General features: G+C 40.8%; 3 protein-coding genes across 4 annotated transcripts; all 3 read right to left on the reverse strand.

Annotated features, from left to right (window-relative positions):
• Window positions 1-28: 28 nt before the first annotated feature.
• Window positions 29-5,597, reverse strand: LOC148352625 (tubulin alpha-1C chain-like). Of its 2 annotated transcripts, none has more exons than XM_088352191.1 (4): window positions 5,323-5,597; window positions 4,466-4,685; window positions 1,407-1,555; window positions 29-1,326 (listed from the first exon to the last, which is right to left on the reverse strand). In XM_088352191.1, exons 1-4 carry the CDS (start codon window positions 5,323-5,325, stop codon window positions 349-351), a joined length of 1,350 nt encoding a protein of 449 aa, XP_088208317.1. In that variant the 5' UTR covers window positions 5,326-5,597; the 3' UTR covers window positions 29-348. The 2 variants fall into 2 exon arrangements, with proteins under 2 accessions (XP_088208317.1, XP_088208318.1); XM_088352192.1 differs by lacking the exon at window positions 5,323-5,597 and adding an exon at window positions 5,156-5,254.
• Window positions 5,598-5,771: 174 nt separating this feature from the next.
• On the reverse strand, window positions 5,772-8,980 carry LOC148352626 (tubulin alpha chain). Its single transcript, XM_088353597.1, has 4 exons — window positions 8,878-8,980; window positions 7,155-7,377; window positions 6,926-7,074; window positions 5,772-6,844 (listed from the first exon to the last, which is right to left on the reverse strand). Exons 1-4 carry the CDS (start codon window positions 8,878-8,880, stop codon window positions 5,867-5,869), a joined length of 1,353 nt encoding a protein of 450 aa, XP_088209723.1. The 5' UTR covers window positions 8,881-8,980; the 3' UTR covers window positions 5,772-5,866.
• A 4,436-nt stretch (window positions 8,981-13,416) lies between these two features.
• Window positions 13,417-19,585, reverse strand: LOC148352627 (tubulin alpha chain-like). Its single transcript, XM_088352355.1, has 4 exons — window positions 19,559-19,585; window positions 16,383-16,605; window positions 16,148-16,296; window positions 13,417-14,426 (listed from the first exon to the last, which is right to left on the reverse strand). Exons 1-4 carry the CDS (start codon window positions 19,574-19,576, stop codon window positions 13,452-13,454), a joined length of 1,365 nt encoding a protein of 454 aa, XP_088208481.1. The 5' UTR covers window positions 19,577-19,585; the 3' UTR covers window positions 13,417-13,451.
• Between the last annotated feature and the right edge of the window lie 1,348 nt (window positions 19,586-20,933).

Consider the following 20,933-nt stretch of genomic DNA (forward strand, 5'->3'; position numbering starts at 1 on the left):
GCAAAAAGACGATAAGCCAACAGTGAAATGATGTAAATATTTTAATTTTATTACAAAAAAATAGTAACAGTTGTGTGTAAAAAATGTATGACATCAAAAATAATGTAAATGACCAACCGTTGACAGTTCCATTTGTCTTCAGCAGATGGAGATATTTTGCAATGATTAAGATTACTATCATGGACCCGTCATCTATGTAAATTAAAATATGTCAATCATGTAACCGAGATAAACTCAAATTGTCAATCCGAATATTCATATGGTAATAACATTTACAATTTTTGCTTATTTACACAGCGCAAACAACTTCACAGGACAAGTTACACTGACAAGGAATATTGCTGCTCTTCAGTACTCCTCCCCATCTTCATCCTCCTCATTACTGTCATTACAAACCTCTTCATAATCTTTTTCAAGGGCCGCAAGATCCTCTCTGGCCTCCGAGAACTCTCCTTCCTCCATTCCCTCTCCGACATACCAGTGCACAAAGGCCCTCTTGGCATACATTAGATCAAATTTGTGATCCAAGCGGGCCCAAGCCTCTGCAATAGCTGTGTTATTGCTCAGCATGCACACAGCCCTCTGCACCGTGGCAAGATCTCCACCTGGAACCACTACAGGTGTATGGTAGTTGATGCCCACTTTGAAGCCAGTGGGACACCAATCCACAAACTGGACGGTGCGTTTCGTCTTGATGGTGGCAATGGCTGAGTTGACGTCTTTCGGCGAAACATCACCAACAAACAGCAACAAACAACAAGCCATGTATTTTCCATAACGAGGGTCGCATTTGATCATCTGATTATTTGGTTCGAAGCAGGCATGGGTGATGTTGGCCACGGACAGTTGCTCGTGGTAGGCCTTCTCTGCAGAGATGATTGGTGAATATGTGGCGAGAGGAAAGTGTATCCGAGGATAAGGCACCAAGTTTGTCTGTAGCTCCGTCAAGTCAACATTTAAAGCTCCATCAAAGCGAAGAGATGTGGTGATAGAAGACACAATTTGGCCAATAATCCTGTTCAAGTTCGAGTAGCTCGGCCTTTCGATGTCGAGATTCCTCCGGCAGATGTCGTAGATGGCTTCGTTGTCCACCATGAAGGTGCAGTCAAAGTGTTCTATGGTGCTGTGGGTGGTCAGAACAGAATTATAGGGCTCTACTACTGCTGTGGACACCTGAGGGGCCGGATAGACAGCAAACTCAAGTTTTAATTTTTTACCGTAATCCACCAAGAGTCTCTCCATGAGGAGGGAGGTAAAACCTGAGCCTGTGCCTCCACCGAATGAGTGGAATATAAGGAATCCTTGCAAGCTGGTGCATTGATCCGCCTGAAAAAGCAATGAGTTCTCTTTAACTGGGCCACATCGATAGTCCCAAGCAGCAATACGTGTCTCAACGTTTTTCTCACCAGCTTTCGAATCCTGTCCAGGACCTGCTCAATGATCTTCTTGCCAACAGTGTAGTGACCACGCGCATAATTATTGGATGCATCCTCGCTCCCTGCAATCATCTGCTCTGGTTCGAACAGCTGCCCATAAGTACCCGTGCGAAACTCATCTGTGGGGAAAATAAAAAAAATCCCTGTATTGTTTAGTGCAACCGAAAACGAGTACTACAAAGCTTTAGGAAGAACACAAACTGGAAACGAAACTGCACCATTTTTCTTTTTGCCCAGCCTTTCACAAGGTTTTTGTTTTTGTGGATACTCACAGTATGTTTGAAACCTCTGACTGTGAGTCTGGTATTTGAACGCATCAAAGAACACGACTGGTTGCTTTGTTAGGTTTTACTTAATCTAGCATCTAAATTCCTAAATAACGTATAAGTTCATAAGGCTTTGCCATTGCATCAACAATATGATTAATTAATGCATACGTTTAAAGGGATGGTGGGCATTATTTGACCACTAGATGTCACTGTACATTGTAGTGCAAAAAGCACAAGGAAGAATACAAACTGGAGATGAACTGCAACAATTTTCTTCATTTTTGTCCCAGCCTTACACACGGATTTGTTTTTTGTGTGTACCCATAACATTTATGAAAGTTCTGACTAAGTCTAGTCTTTGAATGCATCACAGAACACAATTGCTTACTTCGTTAGGATACGTGTGTTTTTTTTTCGATTTAGCGTCTTAGATCTTGATGACTATCGTCTGAACCTTCCATCCATCTATTATCTGCACCGCTTATCCTCAGTAGGGTCGCGGGGTTGCTGGAGCCCACCCTAGCCATCTTCGGGCAGTGGGCAGGGGACACCCTGAACTTGTTGCCAGCAAGTCACAGGGCACACAGGGACAGACAACTCACTCGCAGATTCACACCTAAGGACAATTTGGACCGGCCAATTAACCCGAAATGTTTCTGGAATGTGGGAGGAAACCTGAGTGTCCGGAGGAAACCCACGCAAGCACGGGGAAAACATGCAAACTCCACACAGGAGGGTTTGATTCCATGACCTCAGAACTGTGCCGAACACGCGCTAACTACTGCGCTGCCCTCGCCTGAACCAAAGCAATGACATTTTCTTGATTTGGGTCGCAGATTGTCATCAGGGTGGAATGGTGTGTCATGAAGTCAGACCAGTTGATAACCAGTGGTTTAAAGGGACAGTGTGACTGTGTATTGTTTGATCACTAAATGTCACTGTATTGTATCGTGCAAAAAGCACACGTGAGAATAAAAACAGACTGAAATTGTTCAAACCTCATATTATTAGAATATGATATAATGAAATTGTGAATGTATTTAATTGCTGTTAAGAGTGTCGATAAAAACTCATATTGTTGGGATATGATATAGTGAAATTGTGTGTTTAATTGCTGTTAAAGATGTCGAAAAAATTTGTTAAAACGTCATATTGTCAGATAAAACGAAAATCTCGAGAAAATTGTTCAAACCTCACATTGTTTATTTGCTGTTAATAGTGTCAATAAAATTGTTCAAACCAAAAAAACAAAACAAAAAGACTGACAGTGTACCATTTGATTCTCAATTGTTTTCCTAGCCTTTCATAAGATTTTTGCTCTTTGAGAGTATCCTTAGCAGCAAGGTGGCGGTCAACTAATTCATGTTATAGTTCATGTATTTGCTTATTATTCAAATCAACGTTGTAATGCCCCTCGATGTGATCACTGATGCACTCCGTTGCTGATTGAGATGTGTTGCCAATTTAATAACAAAATTGCAAGCAATATATGCATTCACACGAGAGCTACAGCTGGTCGTGACTCACACCATTCACGTTAACACACAGACTGACCTCAAAGCACAAAACTTCCGCACCTGTCGCCTCGCACCTCTCTCGTGTAACGTCCTATTTTTAAGGGTTCATTCGTGAACCCATACAACAGCATACCGCAGGACAAAGACTAGGAACCTTCCCGTGGTGTCCTGCGAAGGGCTCTCTCCCGGGGGAGCCTTACGGATCCAACTCAGTCCACTCAGACTCGCTCTCTCTTTCTTTTTTGGTCCTCTCTCCTTCTTTGTCTCTCTTTTTCTCTCTTCCCCTTTACACTCTTGTCTCTCATTTTCTCTATCCCTCTCTTTCCTACTCTCTCCCCACCTCTCTCACTCTCTTTTCCCCCTTTTTGCATTTTACTCTGTCTGTCTTTCTCTCTTTCTATCTGTCCCTGTCTTTCTTTCTCTTCTACTCTCCTCTCTCTGTTCTTCTTAGGGCGGGCGACTTCGAGAGCAACCCTAGCCCCCAGTCCAAATGCCAGTGGTGCTTTCGAACCATTCGCTGCGATCACACCCCAATCACCTGTACTACCTGCCCACGGGGCTTCCGTAAATAATGCACCGGCCTGTCCGAACGTACTAAGGACTTTAGAGACTTCGTCTGCTTGGTTTGCTTGCGTCGCACCCCGTCAGGCCTGGCGGCACAGGACAGTCGCAGCCCCCTCTCCTTCGGAGAACTACGGAGCCTTCCATGAGCGAGTCTGGCGCTATTATGGATTACCTTAGGTGCCTTGAGTGACTCAACAACGACGACGACAACAGCATACCTGTCAACCTGTACGGTTTGGCCGTACAAAGTACGTCTTTTATGCATTTTAAGACGAGTACGGCGTACAAGGAGATCTGTACGGAAAAACACAAATTTGTCAATCGCGTGCGTCTGCCGCCTAGGGATTTCCCATCATGCATTATTACGGGAAAAAAATGGTGTACGATAATTTTGTACGGGAAAATAAGACAGTTTGTACGGGCATGGAGCCATGGAGGTTAATAGGTATGCAACAGCTACAAAAATAACGTAAATTACAATATTTTACTTATGAATGCAGTTTATTGTTTACCACTAGGAGGCGCTAAATAATACACAATGCCCCTTTAATAAAACGTCACTTAAGAAGCAATGATGACATCACCATTGAACTACATTTGAAATTATTTTTAGTCCTTTGCCGATAGAAGACATTTTTTATTTCTGTAAAGGAAATAAAATAACTTGCAAGTCACTCACCAATAATCGTTGGCTCCAGGTCAGCAAGGATGGCCCTTGGCACATGCTTCCCAGTTACGATCTCGTGAAAGAATGCATTGAACGTCTCATTTCTTCCAGTAGTGTTTTCGGACGACATCCATCCATCTGGCTGGATGCCATGTTCCAAGCAGTAAAGTTCCCAGCATGCATTGCCGATACGCACTCCAGCTTGGCCGATGTGCAATGAGATGCATTCACGCTAGTTGGACGAGAGGGTAGAGATATTGCAATGTTTTGTGTAACTTGACATGTATTTATGTATAAAGTGTTTATGAATGCGGTTGCGACGTCCTCCGCATCAAATTTATAGTTATTAGTAGTTTTATCGTGGAGTAGTGTTCCGAATTAGGTGTACTGTACTTACATAACTAAAATACCAATGATTGTCACGATTCGTTCCCAAAGCGCAGAAACAAATTGATTAGCCCACCAATAGAACATAATGTTCCTGACACTAAATATATATACAGGTTTGACTGTATTGTGAAAAGGGTTTTGGTTGAACGAAGCACATTTGAAGTCCGGAAAATCTTATTTTAAAATGCCCCTTTTTTGATAATTAAATGCACCACTCTACTACTTAAGGCACGAAAAAATTCATCATTCATTTAATTAAAATAAATTATGCATGAAAGGTTAAGAGAAATGGAAAGTTAATGTTATTTTTACCGATTATTTTGAAGCGGCGTCGGATCCTGCGGTTTTTCACTTTAGAGCTAACATAGTTCCCCACGTCACATGAATGCAGCATTAGCTCAAAATGCTATTAGGCGCAGGGACGGGAGCGCCACAAAAATGCGAGCGTCTGTACGTCATCTTGGAATGCGATCACTCACCATATCGTCTGCTTGTGTTCCAAATGAAAAAAAAAACGGTTTTGTTCCTCAGGATTCGGAAGATTGTACGACGGAGGGATATCTGTTGCCGTGGAGCAGAAACCGCAGTCCATTTCTGGCAGCATCCGCAATGCTCATTTTACGATCAGAGGGCTTTACATGTCAGGCAATTTCCATTAGTACCACACATTTCTCATTAATTTAAAATTGTCAGCCATAGTGGTAGTTTTAAATCATTTTTTAAATTACTCATAAATCTAAGGTTATTTTCCTTATCTGCAGTAAACCGGAATCTCAATTTGGACACCAGTATCCCATTTGCCAAAAGGTAAAAGCCTTTCAATGCGGAGAAAAAAAATGAGGTTAAGCCTTTAAGCTTATCACGAGTTATCATGCAAAATGTGAACACTTGACACGCTCCCTTTCATGAAAAACAGTAGAGTCAAAAATTGAAGTGCTTTAAAACTCTTTATTAACTGTGCAACAGGATCGCAGACATTTTAGAACGTGTACTGCAACTTCAAAGACCAGGCAGCTTCACTGCTCAATACTCTTCTCCTTCCTCGTCATCTTCCCCAATGCTGTCAGTGCCGACCTCTTCATAATCCTTCTCCAGGGCTGCCATATCCTCTCTAGCCTCCGAGAACTCTCCTTCCTCCATTCCCTCTCCAACATACCAGTGCACAAAGGCCCTCTTGGCATACATGAGATCAAACTTGTGATCCAGGCGGGCCCAGGCCTCGGCAATGGCGGTGGTGTTGCTCAGCATGCACACGGCCCTCTGCACCTTGGCCAGGTCTCCTCCAGGAACGACTGTTGGAGGCTGGTAGTTGATGCCTACTTTGAAACCAGTAGGGCACCAGTCTACAAACTGGATGCTGCGTTTGGTTTTGATGGCAGCGATGGCGGAATTAACGTCTTTAGGCACGACATCACCGCGGTACAGAAGACAGCAGGCCATGTATTTACCGTGTCGGGGGTCACACTTGACCATTTGGTTGTTTGGCTCAAAGCAAGCATTGGTGATGTCGGCAACAGACAGTTGCTCATGGTAAGCCTTCTCTGCGGAAATAACAGGGGCGTAGGTGGCTAGAGGGAAATGGATACGAGGGTAGGGCACCAAATTGGTCTGGAACTCTGTCAGGTCAACATTCAAGGCACCATCAAAGCGGAGAGAGGCGGTGATGGAAGACACGATCTGGCCAATCAGCCTGTTCAGGTTAGTGTAAGTTGGCCTTTCAATATCAAGGTTTCTGCGGCAGATGTCGTAGATTGCTTCATTGTCCACCATGAAGGCGCAATCAGAGTGCTCGAGGGTGGTGTGAGTGGTCAGGATGGAATTGTAAGGCTCCACCACTGCAGTGGACACTTGAGGGGCGGGGTAGACTGCAAATTCGAGTTTTGACTTCTTTCCGTAATCTACGGACAATCTCTCCATGAGGAGGGAGGTGAAACCGGAGCCGGTACCACCTCCAAAGGAATGAAAGATCAGGAATCCTTGCAAGCCAGTGCATTGGTCAGCCTAGAATTACAAAGAAAGTCCAAAATATCCGCAAAAAAAAAAAAAAAAAAAAAACGTTTCAGATTTTATACTGGTACGTACCAATTTACGAGTCCTGTCTAGGACAAGGTCTATGATCTCCTTGCCAATAGTGTAGTGCCCCCGGGCATAGTTATTGGCTGCATCTTCCTTGCCGGTGATCAATTGTTCTGGGTGGAACAACTGGCGATAGATACCTGTACGCACCTCATCTGCAGAATAGAAAATAAAATAATATTTGATTAAATAAACAAAGACATAAATACTTCAAGGGAACACAATGGTTACTCACCAATGACGGTAGGCTCCAGATCAACAAAGATTGCCCTTGGTACATGTTTCCCAGCTCCGGTCTCACTGAAGAAGGTATTGAATGAGTCATCGCCTCCCCCGATCGTCTTGTCAGAGGGCATTTGACCATCTGGCTGGATGCCATGCTCCAGGCAGTACAGCTCCCAACAGGCATTGCCCATTTGGGCTCCGGCTTGGCCGACATGCATAGAAATACACTCACGCTGTGTGGAAGAAAATATGCATTACTTAAAAATACATTTGACAGCCATTAGATACACTGACCCTTTAGGTAGGTTAAAAGCTTCACAAGCATGCCCATTGTGAGCATTAGACAACTAATTGATGATACAAAACTTCTTTATAAATATCTGTTTAAGTTATGATACCCTTTGGCTTGGATAATATCCAAGTCTTTACACCATTTAAATTAAAACACATTCCAATTAGGTCAACATTTATTAAAAAAGGATGTCGTGAAACTGAAAACGAATGTTAAAAATGCACAAAAATATCACAGTGACCCCCCCGCCCCTACTTTGGAGTATATAAAATGAAAATTTAAAAGAATGCACATTTATAATAGTTCAGGGTTTTTGCCAATTAAAGCCATTTCTAATGACTTTCTTGACACGATGAGACACTCAATAATTGACTGTCCCTTTAATCTTTTGTGTGCGTGCCCGAGTGTTTATTTGGCTTTACCGACTGCTGGGTGAGGAAAAGTTTTCCCCCTTAATGCACATTGAAGGTTTTAGTACAGTACTTGGAGTTGCATTTTGATTTGACCCAAATGTGTTGGAATAAACATAATATAATGTGCCTTCAACAGTACATTTGGTCAGGCTTCTCATTAGGGTGTGCCTTCTCCTCAAACCAGGAGATTTGGAGTTCTTGGTAGGCTTATTTTAGAGTTTCGGTGCCTACAGCATTTTGCCTTTACTTTGGAAAATAGAGCGCAACATTTTCCTGACAGGGGATTAACCAGATTAGACTTTTTCCCCAGTGATTGTATTGAACTAATGTTCAACTAACATATTTGGACTGCAATAAAAGTATTTTAGTATATGTGATAGAGACTTGATTCATGAATTGCCAAATAAAGCCTTAAAGATTGAATTTCTTTCTTTAAAGTCCCAAACCTTAACATGATCTGAAGTGGGTCGATTAAAGCAACTACATCTTTTGCCAAGGTGAAGAAGTTAAAAAGTTGTCAAACGAAAATGTGGGAAGGAGGTTCTCTTTTAGTGGCCTCTCCCTTCCCCAGCTGCAAATAGTGCTGCGTCATGGCAGGGTTGAACCTTTCCCTTTAAGGAAAAAAAAAATAGAAAAGGAGGAAAAAGCACCGAAGAAGGATTGGGTGGAAAAAAATGGCGGAGACAAAACTTGTGACGATGGACCACTCCTAGTCCCGTTACCCGGAACGACCACGTCGACGCCTCCATCACCTCCCCCAAAACACTTTTAATATATTTCCAAAACAGTTAACAACCATAAAACATTCAAATTAGTTGTTTGAGTTTAGAACCCAAATAGAGACTTTAACAAACTTTAAAAGTCGGCGAACTAAAATATAGGTATACATTTACGAAACGTTAATTGTCATCCCAAACTCAACTATGAAAACGTCACTAAATAGAGAGTTATATAAATCAAATCAGGTTTTTTATTATGTAAAATTGACAGTAATGCGACATTGGGCCGGAAGCGAACAGGTCACTCACCATTTTTGACTGCTTGTCTTTTGACCAACGGGGATGATTCAGAGACAAGGCGAAGTACGGAGGAGGGGGGATGGTCAAAGTTTATATAGACGGGAGGAGGGTGGGAAGGGGTGAGGTTCGTGTGCGCGCGCAGGGAACTTCCGGTAACAGCTGCAATGCTCATTGGTGGGAAAAGGGAGTAGGGGGTTTAACAAATGTCACTTAACTAAAATTCGATGTTATGGGGTTCGGGAACCTTTTTGACCCCAAAGAGGCATAAGAGCAAAAATATTTAAAAAAACATTTTGAGAGAGAGAGCCACACCATATATAGAATAGAATAGAATAGAATAGAATAGAATAGAATAGAATAGAATAGACTGCGATTGGCTGGCAACCAGTTCAGGGTGTCCCCTGCCCACTGCCCAGAGATGGCTGGGATGGGCTCCAGCCCCCCTGCGACCCTAATGAGGATAAGCGGTACAGCTGATGAGATGAGAATAGAATAGAATAGAATAGAATATACCTTTGTCATTGTTACAAACTTAACATATTGTGACAACTAAATTGGGCATGACACTCCAGGTTCACACATTCACAGTGAGGTAAAAAAAAAACAAGAAGATAATCATTGCCATAGCAGCTCCTTTTGTTGCGGTGCAAGTACGTGAAATTCTCAGACGCGCTCGAATAATCTTCCTCTTTCATCATTTTTGGAGTTTGGGTTGACATTTGGAGCGGCACTGCAGATGAGTGGTTTGAGTGTCCGTGGCACAGTTCTAAGGTCATGGGTTTGAATGCAGCTACCAGCTTTCCTGCACCGAATTTGCCTGTTCTCCCAGTGTTTGCGTGGGTTTCCTCCCACATTCTAAAAACATGCATGTCAGGTTAATTGACCGATCCAAATTGTCCCTAGGTGTGAATGAACGAGTGAGTCGGTTGTCTCTGTGTGCCCTTCGACTGGCTGGCAACCAGTTCAGGGTGTATCCTGTCCACTGCCCGAAGATACCTGGGAAAAGCTCCCGCACCCCGTGACCCTACTGAGGATGAGCAGTGCAGATGATGGATGTATAGAAGGGTTGGCATTGTCATTTGAAACAGCCCTCTTCTTACTTTCACCATTTACATCCTACAATTAAAGAAAACCACAACCACGCATGTAATATCACTCTCATCGATGTTTTATAAATATATGTTTTTCACTTAAATAATAAAAAATACCAGGAAAAAAATGTGTGTGTATGTGTTTGTGTGTGTATGTGTTTGTTGGTTAAAAAGATAACATTGTGAGGCAGAGACAGAGTTGGACAGGTGATTCATAATAACAAACAAATTATTCACGAAGTAAGTTGGTCAACAACATTAAAGAACGGGAAAAATACTTGAATCCCTCGTTGACTTTGATTAATAGGGACCAGAACCTCCTGCAATATGTAAAAAGAGGGACACTAATTCATTGTTCATTTATAGATTTTTCTCTCTCTGCTACAGTAGAGTTACATCCAGACATTCACTTGTTGACTGCAGGATGATCTAGATCAGGGGTGTCAAGCTCATTTTAACTCGGGGGCCACACAATAGAACAAACGTTTTCTCGGGGGCCGGACTAGTAGATTAGAGAGAAAGAAAATGAGAGAGAAAGAAACAAGAGAAGTAGAGGGGGGACAAAAATAGAGAGGGTTAGATAAGGAAACAGAAAGGGAGAAAGAGAGAGCGAGAGAAAAAGAGCATGAAAAAGAAAAATGATAAAGAGAGAAATATTGAAAGAGGGGGGAAAGAAAGAGCGAGAAAGAACAAAATCCAGAGAGAAATAGAATGAGAGAAGGAGAGAAAAGTGAAGGAGCGAAAGAAAGATGAAGAAGGCAAGAGAGAGAAAGAGAGAAAAGGGAGAGAAAATGACAAAAGACAGAGCAAAAGAAGGTAAAAAGACAGAGAGAAAGAGACAAAGAGGAACAAAGAGAGAGGGAGTGAAAGGGACTAAGAGAGAGAGAGAGAAAGTGAGAAAGAGAGAGAAAGAGAGAAAAAGTACAGCGTTTGTGAGAGGCACATGCTTTTGGCAACATCAAGTGGACATATTTCAACCTGCAGCTCATTTTTCTCTTGCGCTTCTCTAAACGTCTCGCAGGCCGGATTCAATCCCTTAGCGGGCCTTATCCGGCCCGCGGGCTGCCTGTTTGTCACCCCTGATCTTGATAAATAACAGAAGACACTAAGTAAGTCGGTCAGTTATTCTCTCGCCCCGGAGCTCGCCTTGTCACAGCTGAATGGTTTATAACTGACATTGGACTCTTTCATAACTTACATTCCACATGTGATGTATACGTGAGGGGGTGGTACACAAAAGAAACTCTGACACTGCACAATGAAAGGATCTCTTTGCAAGTTTCAACCCCCCAAAAAATCACAATTTTATGACTATTTAGTCATATGATGAGTTTGACTTTAGGGCAGGAGTGTGCAAACTACAGCCTAGAGGTCTGCCAGCCTTTTTAATAAGTAAATATATGATGATAATTTATGTTGAAAAATATCTGATTAATAAAATTGTTGTTTTGGTGCCACTCTTGTCTTGAGTGTCTCTATAAAAATGTATTTTTCTTGAAGCATTTTTCTGTCATGATTTTCATGTGAAAATATACAAAAAACTTTTTACCTAGCCCTAAATCATTTTCAGTTTTTCAATGTGTAATATCAATTTAGTGCTCAAATGAGGAACAAATATATGTTTACTTTAATTCAAAGGGGGGGGGGCAACACGGCGGAGCAGTGGTTAGCGCGTGTGCGGCACAGTTCTGAGGTCATGATATTGAATCTCTTGTGTGAAGTTTGCATGTTCTCCCCATGCTTGCGGGTTTCCTTCGGGCACTCGGGTTTCCTCCCACATTCCAGAAACATGCATGTTAGGTTAATCGGCCGGTCCAAATTGTCCCTAGGTGTGAATGAGCGAGCAAATTGTCTGTCCCTGTGTGCCCTGCGATTGGCTGGCAACCAGTTCAGGGTGTCCCCTGCCCACTGCCCGAAGATACCTGGGATGGGCTCCAGCACTCCCGCAACCCTACTGAGGATAAGCGGTGCGCTGCGAATAATGGATGGATGGATGGATAGATAATTCAAACGGTTTCCAAATCAATTTGATGAAACTTTATAACATGTACTTGTCTGCAACTACATTCACACAGATATGGATACGGAAGAAGTAACTAGGTATTGCCAAGGTTGGCCTGAAGAGGGATTCGAGCCAGCAGGTTGTACTTGCCCAAGACACACCACATAAACTGGTGCCCCTACGACCCTAGTGGTTAAGGGATCCAAAAAACAAACAACATTGCCAAGGTAATGGATTTGAGACCCTATAACAAATTCATTTTTCTTCTTCTCTGCCAATCTTTTGAACCCATTGAAGCCCGCCACCTAAAAAGTTTGCCCACCCCTGCTTTATTGCCTTTTGGAGGAAAAATAAGTATTTGCCTAAATACAAGTCTTATTTATTAAAACATTTAAACACACATGTATGTTAAATGCAATATGACTTTTTTATTTGTTTTTTTAAATCAATTTCATAAAATCTTTAACACAAAGTTTACACAGGATCAAACATGAATTAAAGTACAATGGAAGTCAATAGGGGGAGTAGGTTTCTCATCTTGTATCAGGAACAAACATTACCTGCTATAGTTGAGAAAAGAGACTTGGCCACTTTTTAAACAACGCTTGGGAATTGTAACTCTTTTGCATTTCTTGTTCTATATATTTTTTTCTCTAATGTAGAAATTCTGCACAAAAGGCTGATTTTGTCATGAACCTGAACAGGACGAGAACCCAAATGCTTGACGTTTCTCACACAAGCCTTTTAATTTATGGGAATTGGGGAGTCAAGCACGTTAGGCAGCAGTCTGGCGTGGAATGACAGGATTGATATCGAAACAGGATATCGAAATTAAACAGGACAAACGAGACGGGAACGAAAACTGGAGAGAATAATAAACAGAACAAAAATAGACCGGAACGATACCGGACAGGAAATGCAGGCAGGAAGCCGGAAAGAGTCAAAACCCGCGTTTCGCGGGGCAGAGGTTCGTTGGCTGACTGACAGAGGGAGAGTGAGAGCACTGAGCTAAAATAGAAGGAAAGCTAATCTGTCAACGAGCCGCACCTGGCGCCATATGGGCGGGGCCAATTGGGCGCCATGACTACCATGACAGATTTAAGTGTTTCTGTTTTAAATATTGAACACATACAAAGGAAATTGCATAGGATATCAGTTTGTTATTTTGAGTATTATTCCTCATCATTCTTATTTTGACTTTTCTTCATTGTTTATATCATTGTCACAGTCGACTAATAATGTTGCTGGTCTTTGATTTCCTCTTTAGGGTAGATTGGATCTTTTTAATGTAGGAAATTTAAGAAAAAGAAAGGGCTCAGATTTAGAACTCTGAACCATGAGAGTTTTTCTTGTACAGTCCGCACTTGTTCTTCCAGCAAGTTACAAATGCACAATTTTCTCTCCTTATTTTGAATGTCTGCGGAACTATAAACGTATCATATCAACTAGTGTATATCTGTGCAGGACACTACTACACTACATAAATTGCGTCAATACTCCTCTCCTTCGTCGTCATCTGCGATGTTGTCGGAACCCACCTCTTCGTAATCTTTCTCCAGGCAAGCCATATCCTCTCTAGCCTCTGAAAACTCTCCTTCCTCCATTCCCTCTCCAACATACCAGTGCACAAAGGCCCTCTTGGCATACATGAGATCAAACTTGTGATCCAGGCGGGCCCAAGCCTCAGCAATGGCGGTGGTGTTGCTCAGCATGCACACAGCCCTCTGCACCTTGGCCAGATCTCCTCCAGGAACGACTGTTGGAGGCTGGTAGTTAATGCCTACTTTGAAACCAGTAGGGCACCAGTCTACAAACTGGATGCTGCGTTTAGTTTTGATGGCAGCGATGGCGGAATTAACGTCTTTAGGCACGACATCACCGCGGTACAGAAGACAGCAGGCCATGTATTTGCCGTGACGGGGATCACATTTCACCATCTGGTTGGCCGGCTCGAAGCAGGTGTTTGTGATGTCGGCCACTGAGAGCTGCTCATGGTAGGCCTTCTCTGCGGAGATGACTGGAGCGTATGTTGCCAGAGGGAAGTGGATACGAGGGTAGGGCACTAAATTGGTCTGGAATTCCGTCAGGTCAACATTCAAGGCTCCGTCAAAGCGGAGTGAGGCGGTGATGGAAGACACAATCTGACCAATAAGTCTGTTTAAGTTAGTGTAAGTTGGCCTTTCGATATCAAGGTTCCGACGACAGATGTCATAGATGGCTTCGTTGTCCACCATGAAGGCACAATCAGAGTGCTCCAAGGTGGTGTGGGTGGTCAGAATGGAATTGTAGGGTTCTACCACTGCAGTTGACACTTGAGGGGCGGGATAGATTGCAAATTCAAGCTTGGATTTTTTCCCGTAATCAACTGAGAGTCGCTCCATAAGGAGGGAGGTGAAACCTGAACCGGTGCCTCCGCCAAAAGAGTGGAAGATGAGGAATCCTTGCAAGCCAGTGCATTGGTCAGCCTGAAAATATAATAGCACACAAGAAGATGACTTCTGTCCAAGAGTCACAATCCAAAAATCTATTACAGAGGTTAAATTGATAAGAATGCAAATTCATTCAGTTTCAGGTTTGTTTTTTTTATGTTCCACGCCCATTTACTCTCCATTGTTTTTGGCTGTTCATCTGTATCTGTGTTCTTGTGTCTGTGAGTGAATGAGTGAGTGAGTGAGTGAGTGAGTGAGTGAGTGAGTGAGTGAGTGAGTGAGTGAGTGAGTGAGTGAGTGAGTGAGTGAGTGAGTGAGTGACTGAGTGAGTGAGTGAGTGAGTGAGTGAGCGAGTGAGTGAGTGAAAAAAAAGCTTGTCCGATTTCATTTTTCACATTAAAGTTTTTGTTTTACTATATCAAATCTTTTTTATTTGGTGCATTAAGCAATTAACTTATCGGAGTTCGTAAAAACATTCTTACGTGTGATATGGCTGAGAATCTTGCCTAATTTTTAGAAAATACTTTGGATGAAATTAGAAAGAATCAATTAGTAGTTGAAAACAAAATATCGTATATTCAAAAATAAAAAAATAACCAAATAAACTATAATACATGGAAATAAATTTATGTTCAATAAATCTCATGATTATTCTTAAAATGATAAAAATACAGATACTTCATATAAATGAAAATAAGAATAAACTTAAAATGTAATTATAAAAATACATTGATGCCATGCATCAATAATAATACTACATATAAATATGTCACAGTTGCCAAGGCGCCCAATTGGCCCTGCCCGTATGGCGCCAGCTGCAGCTTGTTGACAGATTGGCTCCCTGTCAGTATCTAAACTCTGTCCTGTCAGTCCCCTTTTTTTGGTCTGTCTACGAATCTGTTCTTACACGGCAAGCGCTTTTTTTGCCTGTCCCGTTTTTTTGCTCCTGCTTGTCTCCCACTACGATCAGTTTTGATCTCGACCACGTCTGTTCTCCCGTCCTGAATTACGACCTGTTTTGATCCCAACCACGTCTGTTCTCCCGTCCCGAATAAGAATCCGTTTTTGATCTCCACCACGTCTACTCTCCTCTCCTGGCTTTCGACTTGTTTCCGATTCCGACATCGCTTTTGCTCTTCCATCTCTACTGACCCGTTTTTTTCCCGTTTTCGACGCCGCCATCGCTCGCCACGGAAGTCCCACTCCCGCGTTCAGAGAGACCTGCTTCCTGTGTCCAGCAATCCCCGGATCGTGGGCGCAACCCTTTCCCTTTTTTCTAACCGAACTTGTGAGAAATGGTACGCGAGTGGGTCCTGTTTCCTTTCTGGTCCTGACAAAATGCATATAATAGAAGATATTCTTGTACAAATCGCACAAAAAATAAATTCTAAAATTTTCAAAATAAAAAAGCAAAATAGTGTGCCAATTGAACATCACTTATTTTTCTATTTTTTTGTGTTATAAAACATCTTTATTTATAATATATATATATATATATATATATATATATATATATATATATATATATATATATATATATATATTCTGTTACTCATACAGTACAAACTTGATGTTTCCCCCATGAAGAATTGTTTCGTCCTTAATTATTTTCATGATGCTGGAATTCTACCTTCATGTAGGTTTTCGATCTGGGTGATGGTGTAAAAATAGTCTTTAGTTTGTAATAGTCCCTGGTCTGTGCAGCCCTTTGAGACCTCTTGTGATTAAGCGCTATACAAATAAACTAAGTGTCTCACCAGTTTGCGAGTCCTGTCCAGAACCAGATCAATGATTTCCTTGCCAATGGTGTAGTGACCTCGGGCATAGTTATTGGCAGCATCTTCCTTCCCTGTTATTAACTGTTCCGGATGGAATAGATGACGATAGGTACCTGTACGCACCTCATCTGCAATGGAAAACAATACGGAACCGTTTTTTGTCAATACATTGCCTAATATTTTCTTCACGCTAGAATTCTGCCTGTTTACCGACCAATGACAGTGGGCTCCAGGTCTACAAAAATGGCTCTTGGGACATGCTTTCCCGCCCCCGTCTCACTGAAAAAGGTATTGAAGGAGTCATCTCCACCGCCGCTTGTTTTATCGGCGGACGTTTGGCCGTCCGGCTGGATGCCATGTTCCAGGCAGTACAGCTCCCAACATGCATTTCCAATCTGAGTCCCAGCTTGGCCTACGTGTATTGATATGCATTCACGCTGCAGGGAGAGAATGCATATTTCCAAAAGGCACTTTCTTCTCACGCATCCTGTGATCATGCAATTAATAAGAAGTTGTTGTTTTTTTAAATTGTACTTACCATTGTCAATCTCTTTTCCAACGTTGAGGTGTCAGCAAGAAGATTTAGATCTTGCGTTCCTTGACTTTATATACAGTACCCGTGAGCAGTGATTTGATATGAGCCGTAATCAGAGAAGCAGCTGATGGGACAATGATACGTTCATCCGCTCAATAGACAACACAATGTGCAAGGATGTCACCACCCAAGGCTTTGTCATGTGGTTCTGAATCTATTCTAGCTGAAAACATAGGGTGATAATCCATCCATTTCACAGAGAAAGTTTCTGAGAATTAACCATAAAGCTCTTTTCTTTTACACAGTGCAATATCTGCAGTTGTATAATATGAGATATCACACTGGTCAAACATTAACTTCATGTGGACTTAGAACATAATACATTTCCAAGTTTTAAATGCAACACCAAATAATAAACAGTGCACGTGAGCATAAATTATCATCCTTGGCAAACAAAAAGTGTTTATTTCAAGTTTTTTTTAACTTGTTTCTCAAATAAAATTAGAAAAATCATCCATCTACCCGGATTTTTTTCTTTTTTAATGATTGAAAGAAGCAACAACGACAAAAGATATCAAAGACCTGGTACAGTATTTTGCTATTCCTAATTAATATTTTCTCCACGGATTGGATAAAAAAGATACTTAAAATAAGCAAAAATATTTTAACTAGCACCTGGTTTATTATTTTGCTCATTTCGCCAAACACTTTCTACACGGAAATGAAAAAAGAAGTTTAAATAATCCAAAAAGTTATCTAATAAAGGGTCAGTCATTTTGCTAATCTTACAAAAATATTTTCTACTAAAGAGTAATTGTTTTGAATTATATTTATTTAATTCATAATCTAATTCAGTGGCTAATATTCGGCCAGCAGGTAGTGCTCACAGTTTCCCATCGAAATTAATTCGACATAGCCTCGCATTGTGTCTGACATTTATCATGAAGGAAAGAATACTCCTAACATATCTTAATTTTAGCTTTAAATGATTAATTTGACAGTTTATTGATATGGATAATGATTGATCAGTCTGGAAGGAAAATAGTAGAGACACACAAATAATGCACAGAAGCAAGAGAGAGTTTGGGGCTTGCATGTTGGTTTTATAGGTAGGGAAGTCCTGGTCAAGAGGTGTGGTCTTAGTCACCAGTGAGTTCCTGCTTTCCAAAATAAAGTTCTCCAACTGGTTGATTATAATAATTATAAATTGTTGATAATAGGCAAATTTTCACTTTGACACCCGGTGAACTAAAACCTGGGATTAACATGACACACAAGTGCAGATCATTCATCTTTAGATTACATATGAAAACTTTAGGGTTTCAAATCTTTATTATACTCCTGGAGAGTCTGGTCACTTCCTGAGCATGGCCGTTGGTAGTTAGTGGAGTCGGCTGGGGGCATATTCTGTACACTAACTCCATTGGACAAAATACCTAAAAGAAGCAAAAGTATTTTATCTTGTGGTTTTGCTCATTTAAATAAATATGTTCTACATAGAAAATGGAAAAAAATGCTTGAAATAATCAAAACAAAAAAATAAAAAAAGATTATTTTGCTCAATTTGAAAAAATATTATTAATAATTATTTTCTTCCTTTATTCCGACAAACTATCAAAAATAAGTAAAAGTATTATATCCAGCCTAAGGTCGATTATTTTCCTTGTTTATAGAAATATTTTTACTCAGGAATTGAAAAATAAGCTTTAAATGAGCAAAAATAAATGAATAAAAAGATATCAAGGACATGCTACATGATTTGGCAAATTTCAAGAAATATTTTGTACCTAGATTAGGAAGAAAAAAAAATACCTATACTAATCTTATTTAAAGTTAAAACGTATTAAACCCAGAAACTTTACACCAATAGTAAGGATAATGTTCAAGCAATAGAGTAAGATTTATTTTTCAGTGTGACAACAACTCCCTGGCGAGACTTATGTAATGACCCTCAATCATGCGTGACACAAGGGTTCACAGTCACTCGGTTTATTGCCTGCATTCAGTAAACAAAACAATACAAAAGTCAGGGCGTCTGTGCACGACTGCAATCATCTTCAGCACGAGGTGATAGAGCTGAAGGTACAGCAAGCGCAGAAGCCCATAAAGTGCCAAACGAAAAAGACAGTCACATGGCTTGACAAATGAATGCGGTACCAGAGTTATAACAGTAATGCAATAAAAACGCAGATTCTGTGAGAATGAAAAAAAACTCAAAACAATCAAATTTCAACTCAGTTACACCCAGGGTTGGGTCGGGTTACTTTAACTTGATGACTTTCAATTACTTTTGGATTACTCCAATACCAAATATGCTAATAAAAGACAAAAGAAACTAAATATGAATACAATTATGACTCACAACACGTGGCTTAAGCTTTCTCTCCTGGCTTTGATCTCTTTGATCTCCGGCAAAACTAACATAAAATGCGACAGAAACAAAATGAAAATAAATCCAAACAGCTTGCCAACATCATTTTTGCCGTTCCATGTATTCCGTTACTTCCCAAGCCTGCACAAAATGTAGTCATTTTATTCATATTTAGTTTCTTTTGTCTTTTATTAGCATATTTGGTTTTGGAGTAATCCAAAAGTAATTGAAAGTAATCAAGTTAAAGTAACCCTACCCAACCCTGGTTACACCTATACGTGAACATATTAAACACATTGTTATTTTAGTGAGTTTTAATCTTTTATTACCGATTTATCAGTTCACATGTCATTTCCACACTTAACCGCAAGATGGCACTCTACAACTGAGTTGATAATTTATATCTGGACCGCAACATAGATGAGGAAGCAGTTTATCGTCTACCTCCCGGGTTAGGAGAGTTGTTTACCGTTAAAATTGACACCAAGGATAAAGATTTCATTGGACTTAGTGATTTGGGGTAAAGCTGATAGTTTAGCATAGAGAACATTCTTACCAGAGTTATATGAATAATGTCACGTCGTTACTGACATTACCAGGCATACTTTTATTCAGCCTGTTTTTCTCGGTTTAATTTTGATTTTAAATTGCTTTTCAAGATGACATATTTGTTTTTGGTGTTGAATTTTAACGAATGCTTTTCTCCCAAAAATGCGACTTTATACTCCAAAGGCAACTTATGTTTCTTCTTTATTGCTTCCCGTCTCGATTACTGTAATGCACTACTCTCCGGTCTCCCGAAGTCCTAAATCACGAGCCTTCAGCTGGTACAAAATGCGGCAGCGAGGCGTTTAACTAAGACAAGAAAGTTTGATCACATTACCCCGATTTTAGCTAACCTGCATTGGCTCCCTGTTAGCTTAAGATGTGATTTTAAGGTTCTGTTGGTATTATACAAAATCATGCATGGACTCTGTGGTTTTCAATAGTCTGTGGTCTGTGCAGCCCCTTGAGAATCTTTGTGATGAAGGGTTATATAAATAAACACGACTTGACTTATTAATTATGCATTTTTGGCCCTTGCAACTTATACTCTGGAGTGACATAGTCCAGAAAATACTGTACTCTACATCTTAAGATTTGTTTTGAAAGTACAGTTTATCACTTTCCCACGCTACTCTGTTTGGAATGAATTCTGATCTTGACAAAGCAGACTATACAGGGTGGTTTATGATTCCCCATTGTCATTTCATCCCTTTAGCGAAAAAAAGACACTTAATAGCCTTGACATGATTCACCTCACATGGATACTGAATAGCACACAGAGCGAATGGGGCTTAGATGTGTAAACGCAAATGTCAGCAGAAATATTGCCCATATCAAATGAGCAAGTGGGTGCTCGGAACTGATTGTAGTTTACATTATTTTAATTGCTGTCAGACATTCAGTAGATGGTTGTTGGTTTAAGATCAGGTAATGGTGTAATTGTAATCCTGTGCAGTCCTTTGAGGCATTTTTGTGATTAAGGGCTATATAAATAAATGTGACTTGACTTGACTTTTAATATTGAATGATTCAACACAAAATAAACATCCTGTGTTTCTGGGTTTCATTTGGCTAACACTGCAGCACTGTCACAGCCGCTGGCTGTTCTGCTGACTGAGAGAAACTAAACTGTTGATACTGCACATAACTCCAAGGCTGACGCCTCAACTAATATCAGGAACAATTCAAGCAAGACAAACTGCCTTTTTAGTGATTAGGCATCAGGAAATATTGATGTTTAGAATAAGGTGGTATGCACTGTGTTAAACACGAAACATTTCATAAAAAAGAGCAATAAAGCTGCAGTGTTTTTA

This window comes from Urocampus carinirostris, chromosome 14 (assembly GCF_059441175.1).
Source record: "Urocampus carinirostris isolate Australia breed hairy pipefish chromosome 14, RoL_Ucar_1.0, whole genome shotgun sequence".
NCBI lineage: Eukaryota > Metazoa > Chordata > Actinopteri > Syngnathiformes > Syngnathidae > Urocampus > Urocampus carinirostris.